At 38.6% G+C, this 22749-nt stretch overlaps 1 protein-coding gene across 1 annotated transcript in view; it reads left to right on the top strand.

Annotated features, from left to right (window-relative positions):
- mtnr1bb (melatonin receptor 1Bb) overlaps window positions 1–22749 on the top strand; it is a 44610-nt gene that overhangs the window by 15945 nt on the left and 5916 nt on the right. Inside the window, exons 2-3 of the mRNA XM_003446809.5 lie at window positions 20876–20994; window positions 21106–21450. Coding sequence (XP_003446857.1) covers window positions 20876–20994; window positions 21106–21450 — 464 coding nt within the window. The remainder of the gene's footprint in view (window positions 1–20875; window positions 20995–21105; window positions 21451–22749) is intronic.

The following is a 22749-nucleotide window of genomic DNA, read 5'->3' as shown; positions in this document are numbered from 1 at the left end:
ATTTTTTCATTTATATAAATAACATCTTAAGGGGAATTATTATCCATGAAAACAAATGTATGCATTTTGAAAACTTTCTGAATTGCCAAGAGACTTAATTTGGTTCACTCTAACTTAAGGTCAGGCTAGAAACCAGAGTAGCATCACTAATGTGGCATGAATGAAAGGTACAAAAGTTACAAATTGAAAGTCACTGACAATGAAGTGGAAAAAATAGACATAAACCATTCATGCTGCATATTAAAATTTTGATGCTTGAAGATGCTCGAACAGGAAGGAAAAGAAATGCTGATATGACTAGCAGATTAATGTCTGATTATACTTTTCAGTTACACTTGGTGGAAAACTTAACGCTTTAAGGTCCATAAGAATAAAGGAGGCGTCAAACCCCCTATTAAGATTGTAATGAAGTGGGATGTTGATATCAAAACATGAACCTTTAATCTTTTTCACATTGTTCCCATATTACTCAGAGTGGTGACATGTTTTAATGTCGACAGTTTCAGTTAGCCTGAGGCATGACTGAACTAAGTGGCTGCTTATAGTACCAAAGCAACCACGGGGCCACAGAAAGCATAAAAAAGATCAAAAGAATTTGTTTTTCAACTATTTAGCCAGCAACATTTCTCAAAAAAACAAAACAAACAAACAATCAAATGGGATATTATTTTTTTATGATTTACAGCATGTTTTTCTCTTTTTGTACCAATTACAAAGATACATGGTCTGTATTTGATAGACCTTGGTGTCCCCAAACCTTTGCGTGTACAGTCCTGTGAAAAGTTAAGGACATTGTTACTGCTTCTGTAGTAATTAAGAGGGTAAGTGGCAGTGAGTTTCTGCTTATCAAAACCACTTGATTAACTGATAATCAGCATGTGTGAGCACCTCTTTAAAAACATAGGTTTTGGTGGTTTGTAGGTCTTTTGTGTGTTAACACAAGGGCAAAGAGGAAAAACATCAGCAATGGTCTTAAAGAAGCAATCAATGAAGATTTATTCTACAGTAAAAACAAATTTTCAAAAGTGGAAAACATTCAAGACAGATGCCAGTCATCTGGGAGGTGGAGGTCCTAGCAAATTCATCCAATGGTTAGACCATGCATGCACAGAGAAATCTCAATAACTACATCGTAGAGACTGAAGGCTCAGTTAAGATGCTAAATGTGAAAGTTCAGGACAGTAAACCATTTTGGGGGGGGGTTTTCCTGGAAACCATAAGAAATTTGTAACAGTGTCCTTTGGTTAGACAAGACCAAAGTGAAGTTGTTTGGGCCCCTTAAACAAATTAGTGATGTGGTGATGATTTGGACTTTTTTTTGAGCCACAGAACCTGGGAAGCTTGCAGTCATTGAGTCAAGCATGGTTTCCTCTGTATACCAAAGTATTCTAGAGACAGATGTGAAACCATCTGTCTGACAACATGGCTGAAATTGGGTAATACAAGAGAACAACGATCTGAAGCACAACAGCAAATTTACACACAGAACGACTGAAAAAGAAAAGAATCAACGTGTCAATGGCCCAGTCAAAGTCCAGACTGCAAACTGATTAAGATGCTGTGGCGGGACTTTAAGAGAGCTCTGCATAAATGAATGTCTGCAAACCTCAATGAACTGAAACAATGTTGTAAAACAAAATTGGTCAGAATTCCTCCACAGCGATGTGAGAGACTGTAATTCAGAAAACACTGGATATGTCTGACAGGAAGCAAAGAAGAAGCATACACTGGGGAAGAGCACAAAAACAACATACAACAACATATTCCCTCTCGATGCTGACGGTGGATCAAGGAGACCAGCGCATAGGCTGCAGGCCCGGATGTACTGTCTACATTGGTTGTCTCTCACCCTTTACCCACCCCTGTTGCTTGTCATGTGTTCTTTGGTGTATTAAGAGTTTTTTTTCATGTGCTATGTGCAGAGGTGGGTTTTTTTCTGTTCTCAAACTGATCTCCCTGTTGGAGCTCAGTCTGGGGGGAGTTATTTTTTTCTCCTTATCTTTCCTCATGTTGTGCTTTTCCATGTTATACCCCTCTGACCTGTCTTCCCCATGTGATGTTTGGGTAATGTATGTATGGTCGGATGGGTAAGATGGTGCCGCCATTGCGTGCAATAGGTCGGCAGCCTTAACATGAAATTTCCCCTTGTGGGATTAATAAAGGTATATCAATCAATCAATCAATCAAAATCACATATGCACTTACGTACACACATAACTTGTTTAGGGCTATTGTGTCATAGTACTAGACTTTAAAAGTACTGTATTGCTCACTAAATGGAAGTTACTTAAGGGGTGATTGAGGAGGTGTAATGAGCAACGGTACGTGCATGACGCTCTGTTGCTGAGGTGTAAGAGGTGAGGTTGGAGGTGTAAGGAGACCAGTGATGTGTTGGCAGTGTGTCTAATGCTGTTGAAGTTTTTTGTAGGATACTTTCATCATGGTGACAAAGTGTTACAGGAGGGGTTGGATTATACTTTCATTTGACAGCAGCAGTGGTAGGTGGAGGCTATAGAAATAACCTGGGTCAATATTAAGCTTGCTGTTTTTGGTTTTCCAGCTTTCAGCTTTACTTTAAGTCATCAGTTTCTAAAAAAGTCAAGGAACACAGCAACTGGGAATCACAGTGGTGAGCTGGTAGAGACCAAAAAAGAGCTGAAAGTCGGGAACATTGCGTGTTCTTTGTAACTGCTGGGCATGTATGTGGACATGGTAAATAGCTGGTAATGAATTCCCCTTCACTACATAATATGTCAATTTGTATTTACACACACATTCTGCAGCCTCCAACTAAGCTGAAGGAAAATGTAACATGTTTAAAGTCAAAAGTATTATACACAACCTTACATCATTTTGGCTGTTACCCATTAGGGATAAAATTAAAAATAGATGTTGCATTTGCAAAATGGTAAATAGTTGTATATATCTGAGGAGGGAAACATCAAATGTATGAAGAAGAACTTTTAGAAGATCAAAATATTAATAGGGTAAGTAAAATCTTGGGGATCCATTTACTTTAAATATAGCTGGGTCAGTATTTCTTTAAGACCACACAACGCAGTGCTTCTCAGACGTATTCTAGTGAATCGACTCGAGGTTTCCATTCAAAGCATCTAAAATTAACAGGCATGTTTTCTTTTTTCTTACTAAAGTCAACTTTGAACTGTATTTTGCTGTAGTTTTTGTTTAGTCTAATATGCTTTCCATGACTCTCCTGCAAAACTAATGCAACATGGGGGGTGGGGGTGGAGAAGCATGCAGCTGATAATACTGCAGCTTGGATTTAGATAGCAGCCTAGCTGCTGAGGGGCCTGACGGGCCTTTAGCAAAATTGATGAGGACTGAACGTTCGGGAACCAGCAGGCAGAGCTGACTGGCAGTACTGTTCTCAAGTAAAGGTAAGGTAGATCACCTGTGTTGCTGTGAATTTCACCATGACCTGCAATTTTTCTTTGGACTATGCACGAACCTAAGCACAAAGAGTAAAGCATCAAAATGTGAGAACGTGGAGGCTTTGAAACTTTGCTGAAAAAAATAGACTGAGAGAATAAAAAAGTGTCAAGTGCTAAAGAAGTCAACCAGAAACACTTTTATTCAGCAGGTAGAAACAATATGAGCTCACACTTACAGCTACTGAAAATATGGCTCCTCCTCCGGGCTTTCTTGTCTTATCGGTTACAGTACACTTCCTAGTCCTGGGCAAAAGCCCCACTGGAATGGAAGCACATTTATCTTCTTCCAATATGAGAGCCTTAAGTGGTCTTTTACCTACCAAAAAAATAATTAAATGCTTCCCTCTGTATATATTGTATTTGCTATTAATTCAGCATCCTTATACCCTTTATCACACCTATGCTGCATGTATTTGCAGCCGGGAGCTCTCTAACTAGAAAAAGTAAAAAATGATTCTCCTAGAAGTTGGATTTATTCTACTGGGTAACTGGTAATGTGTTTCTTATACATGGCTTAGTCATTTATCTTTCTACAAAAAGACAGCTTACCAGAAAATTCAGTCTTTTTTTTTTTCTTGAGCCAACAAAATATTAAAGAATATCATTTTTGGATGTACTAGGCCTCTTGCCCTACCACAGCTGGATTAGGTTGCAGCCCCACTGCAACCCCGAAGTAGATAAGGGGTTAGGATTAGGGCCATTTTAACTATTTCTCCTTTTCAGTAGCGTGAATTTAAAATTGACCTTAACTTCTAAAAAAGATGAATCCTAAATTTTGAGAACCTGACATTATACACACCTAGTGAGAACAGACTCATTTGGAGCAGCAGTCAGTTTGATCGTAATGATACATTACATAAAGTAAAATGAAGTCAAACAAATTCATATAGATCTTGAACAGATTTTATGTAGATGGGAACACCTGTTCACTCTTCCCATTACCAAATGAAAATGAACAAAGGTGTGTCGTGAAATACTGATGATTTTAAGATGCATGTCTAAATGTACATTTAAGCACCCTCTCATTTCACATTCATGGCGAGCCCCAAAGACCTACTTGAGTCTCAGATTGATGCTAACTAAGTGCAGGTCTCCATCACTACATCACAGAGGTAAGAGTAGTGTGGAGATTTTAGAGTGAGCTAGTGATAAACTTAAGCTTCCTTCCTTGCAAGTTGGTGTGCATGACTTGTGTAATCGATGAACTTAAACTTTCCAGCGCCAAGTCCTTGAAACTTCTGATGTTCCTTCAGCGACTGATCAATACGAAATCTCAACTGCTGGATTTCACACATTTTTTAAAAGAAGAAATTCTCATTTCCCTGACAGCTCTCTCGCACAACATTCAGCAGCTTTTCTGGTTATTCTTAGTGACTGTGCAACATGCTGTTTTTATAAGGACCATCTCTTTTGGGGGAAATGATGTTCAATATTAATTCAAATAACCAACCTTATGCACAGTTGTGTATATTTTCAAAGCATTCCCAAACCTACAGAACTGCACTGTTATTTATATTATTCACCTGATTTCTGTACTTTTAAGCTGGTGCTCTGTTGTGGCGACCCCCCCCCCCTTCTCTCATAAAGGGCATTAACAATATGTGACAAAAGACATCGCGTTCACTGGGTAACACAGGGTAGTACAACCGCACAGCGATTATTGCATCTTTGCTTTACAGTTCATTTCATGTCATCCATCCGTGACACAGCAGTATTTGTTTCTTCCCTTGATCCAGTAACCTATGACACACACGTATATGTCACAAACCACATATATGCAGGTCCTTTATCGTGCTGTTAAGGAATAATTCATGATGTTTAATTTAACAGCGATGTAAATGCAGTTTGCTTGTATTTTTATTAAATTGTATTAACTTTTAACCAAGGTCCGAGTTCATGCCTTTCTACCTCTAATATTAAATCTTTTAAAAAGGCAATGGGCATTAAAAAAGAAGTCAAGCTGAGGTAAATGTTTTATGCGCTAGAAACCTATTCACAGAGTGCAATGATGACACACAATCACAAATAAATAAATAAATAAATAAATTGCATGAAATGTCTTGGAAGTTTTGAATATCCGAGCGTGATATACAACCACCAGCTCTAAATCTCATCCCATAAGTCATCCCTTCACCTGACATGCTTTGTATTACCCCACAACCCAAATGCTGTCCATATGGTAAGTCTCTTGCAGCATGAGCGCTGCGTTGGCAAAGCCTAGACCTGCTCAAAACACGTGCCTGAACACAAAACAGCCATATGCACTTGGCAGCACTAATTATTTGCAAAGGCCAGACACTATTTAGTACACTCACTCTCATTATTGTGCTTGCAGACAGGGGAGCAGTTCAGTGCTGTGGTATTTGCCACCAAGATATTTGATTTGATAAATATAATACAGTGCAGACCTCAAAACCGAGAGGTTTTACTTTGTAATTCCATGACTTTATATACGGGAAGCGAGCCATGTTTTTCAGTTAGCACATGATAACTGGATAATGTTCGCTGCATATACTGAAAAAAAGTCATTTCTTTTCCTTGCTGCACTAAGTTGTAGTCTATCAGATTTGTCTTTTCGTATTCATTTTAACAAATTGTGTGAATAGAGCCTCCATCCTGTAAGTGTTCAGTTTTCCGTATTTGCTGACCAGTTCCATATGCTACAGCTACACATATGGTGGTCATAATAATTGAGCAGGAACTTTGAAACAAGCTCTTTGGTCATCTACCTTTTCTATTACCAGGGAATAGCTCCATCAATTTTCTGTTGCGTGTGGAGAAATATCCCAGTTGGTTACAGCCTAATACCAGAGAAGTGTCTTTTTTCCCCCACACCCCAGATAGCAGATGACATACTGAATAATTCATTGTATGCATTCTAAAGGTACAATTTCCTCATGTCTAAGCAGTTTATACAGGTGTGCTAATGCACACCATAAGGTCCACTGGAACAACATGTAAGAGTGGTATTCTGATGAATGTGCAGCTGCATGTATTGATGCTCACTTGAGAGGAGGAATGACTTGGATAAGTTTGGTTATTTGCTAACTTGGATGACAGCAGAAAGGCCAGAGGAGTGACCCCCTGTGACCCCGTGTTCTATACACTCAATAGAACTATTGATTTTAGTTTAATATGTAAATTATCTGTGGGCTCGGGCAAACAGATCACACATTTGCACTACAAAAGTGTTTAGAAAACACTGATCAAACTTTTCACTATAAAGTCGCTTTATTGAAATGTTGCACACTGTTAGACTTAATCCACTCCTATTACCAATGTCACTGCTGTTGCTGTTATTCTACAACTGTGAGCAAGCCCCTCTTTAATGAGCGATTTTGTCAACGTACATAATCATTGCATTTCATTTCTTTCCCCTCTGTGCCTTCTTTCTTTCTTTGTGCCTGACTGAGCATGATTTAAGTTGTTCTTCATTATTATGAAGGTGATTTACTCAGCAGTTGTGGTGGTTTGCCCGAAACTAGGGTTGTGCTACGAGGCAGTTAATTGCTTCTCATTTAATTAGTGTAATGTATGAGGGTTTTGTTTGGTTTTGCATTCATTGTATTATTTTGTTATTCATAAACACGGCATAAAAGCAAAAGCAAAGGGATGTCACATCACTGGCTTTTCCAGAAGAAGAAAAATGACCAGAATGTTCAGATGAACCTTTCTATAGGGGGAGCAGAATTCTCACATCTCCAGCAGCTGGAAAAACGTGAAAAAAATGCAGATTTTTGTGATGTGTACTCAGATTTGGGCATTTTTCTTAGTGTTTTTATAAGTTATTGAGAATTATTTATGCGCCCACTGTGAAAGCTGTTTATTACTTATTACATCATGTTGCATTAGCTATCGCTCAGCTACTTTCTTAACTCTGTACCACAACAATGATTGCCTGTGGTTACTTAAGGTTAATGTATTTTCTGAAGAGGCCTCGTATTGAGTGTCGCACATTGTTTACACTGTAAACAATCTGCGTTGGTGCAATTTAAAAGGAGGCGACGAAGGCAAACAGAGAGAGACCTGAGGGCGGCAGCTAAAAGCAGAGCTTCTTTAGAAGCCTGGGTTCAAAGCAACAGCCGACCAGCAGCTGAATCATATTCACTGAAACATTCAGCAGCCAGTTCCTACACACTTTCCACAACTGAGTGTTTTCGACTCTGCAGCTCTCACAGTAACTTAACACCAGCTTAAGAATATTTGCTGACCTCCAAAGGCTTGAAGTGCAGCAATAATGTAGCTGAGCTAGAGGTGGTGGAGCCCACGTGATGTTGTAGCAGGGTGGGGGATCAGAGGTGCAACTGCCTGAAACTGCATTTCAGCTTGTTCTTTTAAGATGGAGGCAGACATGTGAACTGAAGTTGTCCTCTGCAAGCTTTATATGACCGTTGTTTAAATGTTTACATTTACCTCACAGAATATGCAACCTCTCGTGGTGATGAGAGTAACTACTTGCCACCCGCTCAGTGCAGCTGGGATGCCAGCCGGCTGCTGCTAAGTAAAAAAATTAATAAATAAAAGTAAAAGGCTCACCCCTGGCTGGACCATAAAGTGGCATTATCCAGCAAGGAGCTGCTTATGCAGGAATGTCATCGTGATAACTTTCCAGAGTTACATTATCCTGTCTCAAAAAATTATAAACTTCTGTGCTGTGCTGTTTTTTACTGTCTGTAAAGCTTCAAACTTATGAATCTCCTATTAAAATTAGGCTTTCTGGACCGTACTTGAAACTACAGACCTCTCCACCAAAGTAGCCACTTGCATTTTATTAGTCAGGTAGATGCAGTGTGATATAATTGCACAGTAAAATCCCCGAGTGACTACACTTTTCATCATGTCCCCTAATGACAGGGAAGGACATCATCACTGACTGATGATTTTGAATCCCTAAATGTTTGTCTTTGTCTTTAAAAAGCATGCTGGGTTTTACACTTTAGTCTTTGTGCTTGGTGTTTTAAATAATGCGGTATTCCCTTTTCTTTTTTTTTCTTTTTTAATGAATCTACTGCCCATCCAAATATGCGTGTTGCTCTTTGATGTGTTTGAGTCCACTACTAATTTCCAGGTGAATTTGGATAGTCAAATCAAGAGGACTTGTCACATCTTACTGGTTAAATTGCTGCACATTTCTAATTAAAATATGACCTCAGGGATGTTTATACCAATTAACTTAACCAGGCTGACTTTTGACAGAAATAACTGCAGGGTCAAATAAGTGTGTGCGTGTGTCTCAAGCCAAATGTGAGTAGAAAACTTGGTAAGCCACGGATAAAATAGGAATTGTACTGTAGGCTGTGTTTGTCCTTGCTGCTGCAGTAAGCTTCTGAGAGTTTAACTAACTTCAGGTGATAACCCGTATTCATGTATGGCATCCGTAATTTAAACTTTGGTGACAGAGTCAAAGAGTCAAGCTTTGTGTGTCGTCTGTGAAGTTTTGCAGTATAAATAATATTCCAAGTATTTAAGGGGCACTTGTAGGGTTATTTTCATTATATTGTAGTATTCAGACTGGCTTTAAATCGACTTTAGACTTGTGACATGGCTGACACAATCCTGTATCTCGGTGTGTTTGAGTGTATGTATATCGATTGAAAAAAATCCATCACAAACAATTAATTACAAAAATGCGACACACATTGCAAATAAGAACAGTTTGCTAATACAGCCTACGTGCCTTCCAGAATCCATTTTGTGGTCAAACTTTTAATCCGTTAAGTTCTTACGCAGAATATAATTATGTATCATCTTCCTTGTATGGATGCGGCCGAATGGGGGTCTATGGACAGACCCAAAGTTTTGCACTCATGAGGGTCTGAGGCAGAGTTTCAGCTGGAGCTTAGAATTCACCCCTCTGGCCACAATTTGTGCATCACTGACCAATTAGCACAGATTACCTGCATTCGACATCATTCACACATCACATATTGTCACAGCATAGCCAGTCTCGTCATAAAGAAGAAGAGGATCTTGGTCGTTAGCTAGCTCTTGACTGAGGATGGGGACTTAAAGTGCTGCTGAAACGGTTAAATTAAGTTCTTTATTTAAAGCAACATCTATTTTTAAGGCAGTTGGTCAAAGAAAAGAAAAAGAATTAAAGAGTTTGGACCCGACTGTCCAGAATATTCAGCAGCAGTCCACAGATCATGGGAGAGCGTATGCATGGACCTACGGAAAAGTTGTGGACCACCACAGGTGTATCGCACTTAAAAGAAGAGTGCAGAAGACACGATAGTAATTGTAGCTACTTGGACAATATCATGAAGCTAAGCTGTTTTGGCAGGCTTAGCAAAGTAGAGCAGCTGGATGAAGGCAAAAGAAAGCACAACAAAGAGGTGACAAAAAACCCGCACATTCTGTCTACTGTGTGAAGTTTTGTGGAGCCTTTGAGTTGCCTTCGTGTGGCCATGATGAAAGTGGGGATTCTGATAATCCAGGGATATTCCAGACTGTGTTGGCTCCCTGGAGAGTGTGTTGAAATTAAAGTGTGGTCTTTCTTCAGCTCAGAGAAAAACACGTTTTTAAGGCGTAAAAACCAGGATTACTAGAGAGCGATGAAAGATGATTAATGGGTCACTCCGTTCAAAAGTAACACTCGCTAGCTGAGAAATTCGAAGAGCAGCAAAGTGAATTAATAAAATAAAGAGCAGACAGTGGAGGAGTGATAGAAAAGGATCCAGACTGCAATTGATATGTATGACCAGGCGGTAGGCAGAGTAGTAGAGTGATTAAGCTTCTGGCACAGAGAACTGCCAGCATGGACAGACATGCGCTGATGATGTATGATGTATGGTAGCGATGACAAGATTGTTTATTGCTTGCCTACAACGTGCCTATAACATTATGAGAAAACTGGTATTACTCATCCATCTTGTGCATTGTTTCAGCAACTCTCCCCAGAGTGGTATTATAAAAAATTGTATGAATAATACACCAGTACAGCTCTGTAATGCTACTTTTTAAAAAAATTGTTACAGTGCAAAATTGCTAAAAATTTAACACCCCTTCGGCACTAATCTTGGTTAGAAGGTTATGATACTGTAGATTTAGCGGACCACATTTAGCATGGTTCCAATGACTTTACCGTACAGCATAGTGAGTTGATATTAGTAGCATTTTTCTACCACGTAACCAGCAATAGCTTGTTAGCTTCCCTTGGACTAGCAGTTTTAACCAGCAAAAGCTAGCTATTGGTGTTGGGAAGCTGAGGCACTGTGAAAGATCGTTAAGGAGAGAGCTGCTGTTAACAAGTGTGGCTGGTAACTACCCCTAAATAGTGGGGCTACCACACAAGATTGGAAAAAAAGGTGCTTGGTCTGGCGTGTTTAAATTTTTGCTACAACATCCGAATTTCAGGGTCTGGCGTCATCAACGTAACTTTGTGCTGAACACTGGGGGGGGTCAAGATCTCTGTCTAAATAAATAAATAAATCTGGGTAAATTCCCAGATGATGAAACATGCAACTATTTTGCTGGTAATAACTGAAATGAGTAAAAAAATTAACAGCCTATTTATGCAAGATAATTCATAATTTTGTTCGGGGGGTTATATTGGTTGGGTCTGATTATTGGGGGGGGGGCATAACCCCCCTAACCCCCCTGGAAATTACGCCCCTGTCTGGCGTAGACAGCATTAAAACATGGATCCTTTCTGCCTCATATTAGTGGTTCAGGCTAGTGGTGGTGGTGGTGGTATACCCGCTGCTCCATGCACAGCCGATATATATTACTACACAGCCACATTGCTGTAATATTGCACGTAACTTCTGCAGTTTTCTCCTCAACTATAGGTGTCACCACTGAGAAAACTCTACATGAGTTTTTTTATAGAAGGGGAAGAAGCAAAAGAAAAAGCAAATAAATAGTTTAAAGCATTTAAATGGCACAGTATTGTTGCTGACCATGCTCATCCGTTTATTGCAACAGTCTACCATCCTTTGATGGCTGCCATGTCACAAAGCTCAGATCATCTCAAACTGGTGAGTTTGTGTACTCAAATGGCCTCTGGAGTCACCAGATCTCAATCCAGTATAGCACCTTTGGGATCTAGTGGGGTGGGCGACAAATCTGCAACAACTGTGTGACGCTATCATGTCAATATGGTCCAACATCTCTGACACATGTTTCCAAAACCTTGTTGAATATGTGTGAAGTAAAGAATGGGGTCCAATCCAGTACTAAGTAAGGTAAAGGGCCTAGTGAACGTATCTTTGCCTTGGAAGAGAAGAATAAAAAGGCTTTATTGACATTGTACTGTACAAAATACAAAATTAGGATGGCAGCTTCTGGTTGGTCTGTTAAAACAGTAAACGACAGTAATTTTACACAACTAATTATGAATACTTAGATAAATAAATATAAAAACTAATTAGGTCCCTTCACTGCTAACAATATTATTCTCTGGTGACCTTTATTTTTCTTTCATGTTTTCCCATCTTCCTAATTTTACTTTTTCTGCTAAAAGATTTATTCATTCATCTCTGCAGACTTAGCAAGAGACTATACTTTTTCCTCTTGCATAATTTTCACATCGGAGAAGTATACCATATAATATGAGTTACCAGGGCACCTGATGGTCCACGTCCACGTCATGTGGGAATTACATTATTTACCCACCTTTGCTGACTTCCCACTTTTTACTTTTAGCATTTCCTCATGAAAATGCAATTTTTATCACACCTGACCACTTCCGCTTCCACATCACTCCCTTCTGGACTCAGCCCCCATTTCTCTCATCTTTCTATTGGCATCTATTCCTTGTCCCCATTCCTTCACTAAAAACAAATTTAAATGCAAAAAAGGCAAAACAGCCTTGCATGTCCTCCCACGGGAATGATGTGGAAAAGGGATAAATGAAAGAAAAAAAATCATTGCAATTTCCTCCCAAAAGGCATTTCTTATATAGTCGTTAAGGAAAAATGCATGAAATTATTTTTTTAATCTATATTGTTTGTTATAGTCTTTTAAGGTTTGCAGATTTCTTTTTATCAAAGAACATCACATTTCTGTCAACAGCTCAATATATAATTATTCACATGTGTGGCCCAAAATGTAAATTTAGCAACATATCATCCACTCATTAAGCATAAAAAAATGAGAAAAATTTTAAAAAGCAAAATAGTAATAATAATTCTTTGACCTGTTTATGCTTGTGTGTTTCCTCTTCAGTAAATATATATGTATGTATATATATATATATATATATATGTACCAATCATAGCGACTTTAACAGCATTTCAGACTGTGTATATGTGTTTCTTGTGGAAATGTGAAAAATCTAATGATGGTGTCCAAATCTAGCTTTTTGAGTAAATTAAGTTGTAATATAATACAATGATTATGGCCAAAATGCTAATCACAAATATTTTGTCCTATACTGAGGTCACAATTGTTTGTCATGATTATTCATTAATTTTAGAAACCAGAAATGTTTTTATTGCACTGTTGTATAAAAAGGACACTGATGTAACCCCTTCACATCTATGCAAATCTAAGAATTATGAAAAATATTTGTATATTTTGCACCAAAACCTGGCACAAAATGAAATCACAGGGGCATTGTAAATGAATCTTTATAGATTAATCTTTGCAGACAAACTCTATAAAATCTTTCCTTCCATTCATTCTACCTGCATGATGGATGTGACTAAAACTCACAACAAAGTGCTCAAACAGCTGTGAGAGCCCTCTATTTCCCCTTCAGTGTTTTGAATACAGCACAGGTTTTGCCAGTTTGGAAAAATAATTGCTTTGGGGGGATAACGCATCTTTTGTCCAGTAAGTTGACCATTTTACTAACCGTGTTTAATGGACACGCATCTCTGGCCAAATGGAATGTGATTGCGTTGATGATTTCAGTGTGTCTTTGTGAGCTGGATGGATACACTGACACCACAGGCTTGCTTTCATGGATGTCTGAGTTGATGTTGGATGTTTCATATTAGCCACCATTGTTCTGTTTTTCGTGGCCTTCTTGCATTCATAATACTGAGTTTTGTGGTGTCTTTTTAGGCAGTTGAATAAGTTAGTTGTGTTGTGTAGTTTTTCGTTTTTAGCCCTCTGCTATGTCAGACGTTTGATTCTTGTGGTGCAAGCTAAATATCGATAGTATCAATACCAACTTTGGTATTGGTATCAGATCGATACTAGCACATAGCACATAGGATTGATACTGTTTTTATTCTCTACGTTTAATATGTAGCCCACTGAATTGTGTTAAATAAATACATTTTTGGAAATGAAAAAATAAACGTCAAACATGCACAAAGAAAAATGCCTGAACTTTTTGTGTTGACTGCCAGGTCCATTTTATTTATGTCCTGTAGCACATTTAAACAACACAAGATGACCCAGAGTGCTTTAGAGACCGACACATTTACTTTCAGGGTCTCCAAAAAGTCCTGCTTTAAAATACATGAAAAACTGAAAGGTGTGTTTTGTTGCGCTAACTGATTATCGTGGAAATTAAAAATCACAGTGATTATTAGTCATTACAAATGTTCAAATTGATGATGATTTATATCATAAATTACTTCAACTTCAACTTTATTTGTATAGTACATTTAAAACAATGCTTTACAGGTTCACCCAGCCAAAACAAAGATAAGGGACAATAGAAATAAGCTGCCTTTACAAGTAAAAAGTATTGGTAACGATATTGTTATCAGCAACACTGGTCTTGTGTTTACATGGTATTGGATTGATACAAAAATATGCAGTATAGTACAATACTAGTCCAGAAAACCTCCTGCTGCCGTGTGCAGGGAACAGCTGTGACTGGTGTATGCAGGCATCTGGCGAGGCACTGATTTAGAGAACGCTCGGTTTACTTTTGCTTTCTGTTTTAAGTGGGAGAGCATGCATTTTAAATATGCCTCGATCATGCTCATATAATTGTGGGGACACAAATACATGATCAATATTAAAATTTGATGAATTGGCCTCGTGTAATGTAACTGCTCTTTGACAAGGTTCCTTGAACGGACTCAGGCACAGACCAGGGATTTCTTGGGCAAAAAGCAGTGTGTTTATTTACAGTGAAGAAAACACCAGGTGAGTATATATATATATATATATATATAGTGCTGGGGAGAAATGGGTCCGGGGCTCTGGGGTGGTAGGGAAACTGGGGAAGGGTCAAAAACGTTCCTCTCTTTCTCCAAAAAAGTCCAACTCCTCTCTTCAGCCGCTCCTCTCGCTCACTCATCCAGACAGTCCCAAACGGGTTCAGGGACGATCTAAACACACAGAAGAGTCCAGTTAACAAAAGTTGCACAAAACTCACGGATTCAGATTTTCAGATTAGCAGGTTGACTGATGCCAATAGCTAAGCGATCCAGCAAAGAGTAGCAAAGTGCTGCTGTCTTAAGTAGGACTCATGATTAGTGGAGATCAGCAGCAGGTGTGGAGATTGAAGACAGGTGTGTGGGCCAGGGGCGGGAGCCCGTAATGAGCACCGCCCCGGCAGAGGGGAGAGAGAGCGAGAGAGAGCAGAAAACAACAAAACATGTTGCCTAACACGGGGTCAGCCGGCGAGACACGGGGACTATGACACTCTTTACATTGCACTAAACCACAAAACAGGAAAACCAAGTTGAGTGCGAGTCTCTTCAGTGAATAATGATGAAATGTGATCATCATCATAATCTATAGCTTAGCATCCAGATGGTTCTCACTAATTCTCACAGGCTTCTCAGCATGTGTGCTCACACATGTGGGACACTCGTTTGCTGCTTTGTTGCTGCTATCTGATGACAGAGGAAATGAAGCAGCCAGCTCTCTCACAAAACCAAATCCAAATTTCTATGTCCATGCCAACACAGTGCACACGTAGCATGTGGCTGTTTATCTAGTCCTAGAGGAGCTAGCTACTGTATCTATAAAAGAAAGAAACCAGTACATTCATTTCTGTTGTTAACGTACTTAAATAACTATGTTTTTGATTCAGCATAACAGTCCCATTATGTAGCTCCTTCATTAACATAATAAAACAAAAATTTAATAAGGCTACAACATCATATGTCATATTTGCTCACTAAATTACTGGATGTCTGAAGCCTACTGCTTCGCTGCTTCTCAAATTAAACTACATTTATTAAGTAAAAACACTTCTATAGATCTTTCTGAATTTTATCTGTATGTTTGCGAATAAGCATGCCTGAACAAGAGCTGCATAATACCTGTGCAGCCAAAGAGGATTTTATATAATTTGTGTTATTTTGAAATGTACTGTGGAGGCATTGCAGTGGAACTGTGGGTCATTTAAAAGGTCAAATATTTCAGAGTTCAGACATGTTTGTTTTTTTTTTATTTAAAGGAAACACAGTTTTAACAGCTGTGTTACAATTGACTGAATGCTTGAAATCTCAGTACATGTTGCTGAACTACCACTATTCAATATAAAAACTCTTTTCTGTATTGGATGTGATTCAGACCGACAGTAAAGTGAAAATGAAATTCCCACAATAATCAGAAAATGTATTTATGTCTGACTGCAATGAAAACCTCGCAAAAATGCTGGTTTGATGTTTGAGGACAAGATGATAACTTCGAAATAATGAAGAGCCGTATGAAAAGACACTTCTTTAAAAGCATTTAGCAAAAAGTCAGCTTTATTTCTACATCTGCTTGTTTGAATCTTGATTGCTTAATGGTTCATTACTTTTTCCTCAAACACTTATAGGCCATTAAATGTTTGACACTCTGTTGTCATAATGACTGTGATTAAAATTATTACATTTTCTTGGTATTCCAAGTGTTGCATACAGATTTTTTTCAAAGGAGAATTTTAATAGGACCATATAACAAATGTCCCAGACTTAAGTAGATGTAATTCTTAATAAAACATATATTTCACTTGTTCCATTAGTTCATGAACACAGGTTCGGGCCGTCCCTAAAGATCTTAAATGGTTTCACACGAGAGAGGACCCAAACACAAGACGCATGAGCCCTGGATATAGTCTAAAATCTATAACATTCCAATAACAGTGGTTGTGCAGGTGCAGGTAGCATGGCAAACAAAACAGGTGAGGAGCACACCAGGGGCAAAGTTCATGAAACAGTTCCAAAAGTTATTACATGAGAAGATTAAATGGCAACACAAGGGAAACCACAAAGGAACACTAGTACTGCTTAAGGTTTGATTTTCAAGACTATCCCACAGGTGTGCTATATATACGCTGACTGACGGAGAACAGTTGTAGCAGACAGATAGCAGGTGCTAATGAGGGAGGGGCAGACAGTTACATACGCAGGAGGGAAATTAACAACGACTGACAACATAGTAGAAATACCACTAATTACAAAGTTTATGAATTCAAGATTCATAAACACAATTATAAACAACAGGTGAAATATTGTATAGCAAAAAGAATGCAATAAAACAAAATACAGATTTATTTAAGCATAAATAATCAGATAAAACAGCAAAAACAAGAAGTTTGTGTACTTTAAGAAGTTTGTGGTGCAAAGTGCAGACTTTTATTATTTGCGCCTTTTACATACTTGACATAATTTTCAATACGATTTTAAATGTGTAGCATTCATTTCATTGTTTAGTTCCTATTTAATTTGGGAACACTGTACAATATATTCATATTGTTATACATTTATAACCTGTTACTGTCATTTACATAACAAAATGACGACAAAATTAATCAAGTAAACTTTAAAAGTATCCCATGCCAACATGTTCTTGTCAGTCTAAAAACCTATTACTATCTTAAATAGCTCCATAGAGCATTATTAGTTCTTTGACCTTCAGATCACTCTATTAACCTTGAAGGTGAGGTCAAAGGTCAATGTGTTACATTATATTTTAAGTTTTTAAATGGTACTGAATAAATCATTGAGTTGACCTTGAATGCCTTATTGGATGTATGGTGGATTGTTACAAAGACCCCACTCTACACAACTACAAAGTTTTATTAGGATTCATTCAAAACTTTTCACCCTATCACACGCTACCAAATACATAACCTCCTGGGTGGAGGTAATAAAAAGGCATCAGAACTCATTCTGGTTTAAAAACCAAATAAAAATGGGTTTTAAAAGCGTCCAGTGTTTAGGGGGTCCTGACATGAGGAGGCAGTTTATTCCACAGTTCAGGGGCAGCTCCTGCAAACTTCCCAATCATGCCTATGTTTAATCTGAAATTGGGACAACAGGAAATTTTTGCTTCGTAGACTTCAGTGATCCATAGAGAGTGTGCAAAGTTAAGAGATCATAGATACAAAAAGATGCCAACTCATGCAGCATCTTAAAAACAAACACTGAAATCTTAAATTCAGTTCTAAAACTGACTGGCAGCCAGTTGTATGGAAGCTGATAGGAGGGACATATCGTCTCACTTGCATGTGCCAGTTAAGAGCTGAGCTGCAATGTTTTGGACCAGCTGCAGTTAACCGATCAATGACAGGCTGACACCTGAGTAAAGACTGTTACAACAGTAAAGACTACATGAAATAAGGCGTGCATGACCCTTCCTGAAGTAGAAAAACTTTCATGTTTGCACGTACCCAAAGTAAAAAGTACTTAGTTTACTGGTCGCATTTGTGTAGTTCAGAGATTTTAGACAATATGACTTCTCATAAACAGGAAGTTCCATCAGAAACTTTTTTACTTTGTCATGCCAATAACGGCCACTGAAGAGAGCCCTTTTCTGTCGGCCTTCAACAATCAATCACAGTAAAGCAATTGCAGGACCAAAGGTTTACCGGCAGAATATTGCATAGTAATGAGATGATAAATGGTATTCATTTCACCTGTCAGTGATTTTAATGTTGGAGCTGATCAGTGTAAATCTCTGTGTGCATGTTTATCCATGCTCTATGCATCATTCTGCAGTGCCTAATTTAACTGTTAATGTGGGAAATGCGCGCCTATACCAACACAACTGTCAGTAATGAACATTAATCTATCCACAGATAATTTGTGCTTTGTCAGAACATTGGGGAACTGTACAAAAGAGTCACACATACGCACATCCAATTTATATTTATATCCACTGAAAGAAATGAACAGTATTAGATTACAAAATCTTATCAGTCCATAATTGAAGATGTCATGCTGCATTTGCCACAAAAATCTTGCTGTCCACAGACATTTTTCTTATATTTGTGGTTTGTGACTGATGTATGCTGTCACATACGCACTCCACACACAACAGTTACAAGTGTTAATTGTGTTAAATGACTGAAATGATTACACTGACTGTGGAATTCCCTGGTGAATATCAGGGTATAAGAATCTGTGTTTCTGTTGTGCACTCCTTAAACTAAAACTAATATTTATTTGCAGCTAATCTTTCAAGTAATAAAAAAAATCAATTTAAAGTCCAAATATAAAAACAACCCCAGACTGGCACACTGGTAAGTGATCTCAATTATAAGCCGATGACATTTTGTGTAAGAAAACATCCCCTGCATGTTTAGAAAAGTGGTGTTCATCATTGACATTTACATTTGAGGCCTATAAGCCATCTGTGACAATCTGGTCACATGGGGCTCGTTGGGATATAACTGGGTATCAAAATGATTGATGTCCATCCATGCTGAATAACTTATTTCTCCTTGTCAGTCGAAGTGCGCAGTGACAGCGCTGGGCTGACGGACAGACTCCAAAGCCACATGTGAACGTACAAAAGAATCAATGTGTACATGGTTTAGCTAGAAATACATTTCTGGTGTGCTGTGCATCGTGTACTTTTGACATAGTTTGACAGTTATACGAGACACAGTAAGCTCCCCCAATCCCTTTGAGATATGTCTGCGAATTTGCCACGCAAGAGGCCTTCGTCCTTTGCCATCACCACTGACAAGCAATGGGAATGATCAGTAGTTGTTTCACCTCATGAGCACAAAAGCTGTCTTTCAAATCACCTCTGTAGGCGTCAGCAGATGAAATACTGGGCGAGCCAAAAATATGAAAACTAGAAGGTGAAAGACAGTAAGACCTGGTGGAGCTCTGCCATGTTATATCTGGACATTTGTGTTGTTCTCATTTCTTTTTTTGGGCAAATGTCTTTGAAATAAGTACAACATCTCCAAGTAATGCACCTACTAGTGTCTTCAGTTCCCACTTTTTGTGTAACTGATGATTATTCATGGAAAATGGTTATTAAGTTGAGCTTGCATGAAACAACTCTGCACTTTAAGGGAGCTGTTAAAGAATCCAGCAGTGAGGATTCTGTTGAGAGAACTAATCCCAACTTAACATGCATACATGAACATGGAGACTTAGTATAATCAACAATACCTAAAGCTTAGCGCAAGATGGAGGTTAGTGTGGTGGAATGAGCTGCATTTTAGATTAGATTAGATATGTGCAGGCAGAGCAGTACACCGTCTGACAGCGGGAGCCTGTGAGTCTGAGCTCAGGGCAAACAAAACCCCTGATTTAAAAAAAAGAGGAAAAAAATCTCAGCACACATTTGCAAATCGCCGCAGGCGTTTGCAAATCTACCGTGGCACAAGTGTAAAAGTGTAGCAAAAAAATTATGTGTAAAAAGACCTCCAACTGAAAGGGGCCTGTGTTGACACATTCCCTGCTCTGAATAGCAAATCCAGTACAGATTTAGAGACTCTTTTAAGCATTTAAAAATCTGATTGCACGCATGGGCTGAGATACAGTTTCACATCTGTTTGCAGATATTTCTGCCAAAGAATGTCCCAACAAATTTCCAGCTAAAAACATGGATGAAAACAATTCAAATCAGCAGCCGGGGTAACTTCAATGCATTGTCTTTTTCTTGTGCATCATTGAGATATAGCGACCGTACCATTCTTTGGATTGGGCAGGGGACTAGCTGGGACAAAAAGACTTGCATGCCCCAAGAGCTGTGTCCACACTCCTGTCCTTCTACTCTGTCAAAACAGTGACTCTGCCATTTGTGATAAAACTTTGTCTGGAATGAGGCAATCAGCTGTGGGCAGAGGGTAGAAACCTTTTGTAATCTCTGCCTTCACAGCCAACAACCACGCCATGCTGGACCTGCTTAGATAGGGTCCTAGTTCACTGAAAATTGCATCCCATGTAGTAGTCAGTAAATGGTCAAGTTGGACAATGTTCAGTGCAAGACAAAACTCCATTATTAAAATAGTTTCAACAAGGGTCCTTATGCAGGATGATTATCCTAAGTGACTAGTTAAAACAATGGAAATGAGGATTTTGTTGTTCCATTTTCTAGATGTACTGCAGAGTTGTCAGTACAGTGACTGACACTAAAGACTGAGCATTTGCAGGCAAACGTTTAGAAAGAGAAGATGACAGTTGAATTCATCGTGCTCACATTAGAGGGTAAAGCTAGTGCTAAAAGAGCAGTAGTTATGGTGTTTGTGATGCGAGTCAACCCATGATCGGAGAGCACATTTCTGCAAATGTATATCATAGAAATGACAGTGTCTCTTTATTTCTCCTCTACAGGTAATGTGTTTGTGGTGAGTCTGGCATTTGCTGACCTTGTGGTAGCCTTCTACCCCTACCCTCTGGTTCTCTACGCTCTTTTCCATGATGGATGGGCTCTGGGAAACACACAATGCATGGTAAGACCACAGAGCTTTCAGCTTGTTTCAGTTTACTACCACTACAGCAGCAATAGGCATACTCCCAGCACAGTCTGACAAAAACACTTCACTCTCTTTCTTTCTGTTCAGGTCAGTGGTTTCCTTATGGGGCTCAGTGTCATCGGTTCCATTTTCAACATCACTGGAATTGCGGTGAACAGATACTGCTATATCTGCCACTCATTCGCATACAGTCGGCTATACAGCTATCGCAACACTTTGATGTTTGTTGCCTTAATTTGGCTGCTCACCGTAGTGGCCATTGTCCCGAATTTCTTCGTTGGTTCCCTGCGTTATGACCCGCGGGTTTACTCCTGCACCTTCGCCCAGAATGTCAGCAGTTCCTACACAGTGGCAGTAGTGGTGGTTCACTTTCTGGTTCCCATTGCTGTGGTTACCTTTTGTTATTTACGCATTTGGGTACTTGTTATTCAGGTGAGTTTCCAGGATCTCTACATTAATATTTACAGTCTCAAAAATTGTATTAAAGCTTTTAGAACAAAGCAATACCACCAACAAAAACAGTAAATACAATACCAGCTGTAAATAATACAGAAACACCAAGAGTAGAATAGAAAAATGTGATGATTTTATGTTTAAACCCTGAATAATTGAACCATTACTTGTTGAGTGTATATTTTAAATACTTTAATCTACTGAAAAACTCATCACTGTCCATAAACTTGTTGACATTTAAATTTCAATTAATGATTAGCACAAATTTAATTTAATTTAATAATTTAGTCAGTGAAAATACTGCACCGACATTTTTGTAATTTTGTCTCTTTACACCACTGCATTAGACTTTAAATCAAACAGTCAAAATATGACTGAAATGTGACTTTCAGCTTTAATTCAAAATAGTTAACAAAAGGACTGCATTAACTATTTATGAATCATAGCCAATTTTATAGCCCCACCATTTTCAGAGGCTCGAAATTGACTGATAACTAGATTCGTTGCCAGGAGAGCCCAGCTGTCTTGCTATTTCATGGCAAACTATGCACCACAAAAAGATGTGGAGCACTAAAATTGTTTTGGTTGATGCTCCCTGGAAAGAGTTGTTGATGTGAGTTAAAGAGGCCATCATTACGTTGAATCAACCAGTTAAAAATCAACAATGACACATTATTAAATAGAATGATTGAACAACTTCACAGTATCTAACCAAGTCAAGAAAGAGTTAGATGCAGCACTTTTAAACCGTGATCAAGACACACCATCACAAATGTAAATACGGAGGGTTTACAGCAAAATGCAAACTACTTGTTACACTCAAGAACAAGAATACTAGATTAGACTGCCAGTAAACATCTGCACAGAAATGTTAACTTGTGCCAGAATAATAATAAGATGTATACTATGAAGAAGAAAAGGAACAGCTCATGACCTGAACCACACCACAGTATGGTATGGGGATGTCTGGCTACCAATGGAACTGGGTCACTAGTTTGTATGGACGATGCGGCTGTTGTAGTAGAAGAATGAAGTGTGACGTGTACAGGCTAGACTCTCTGCTCCGATTCAGCCAAATGCTGCACAACTTATCATTTCACATCACAGCATTTCACAGTGCAAATGGATAATGACCCAAAGCATACTGCAAAGCAAAAGAGTTTCTAAAGGCAAAGAAATTATATATTCTTAAGTGGCCAAGTCGGTCACCTGATCTCAGCCCAGTAGAGCAATAAAAATAATCCTTATTTTTAACATTATGTTATTTTGTCCAGTTAT

Source organism: Oreochromis niloticus, linkage group LG10, assembly GCF_001858045.2.
Source record: "Oreochromis niloticus isolate F11D_XX linkage group LG10, O_niloticus_UMD_NMBU, whole genome shotgun sequence".
Lineage (NCBI taxonomy): Eukaryota > Metazoa > Chordata > Actinopteri > Cichliformes > Cichlidae > Oreochromis > Oreochromis niloticus.
This window is presented reverse-complemented; position numbering and strand designations above follow the sequence as displayed.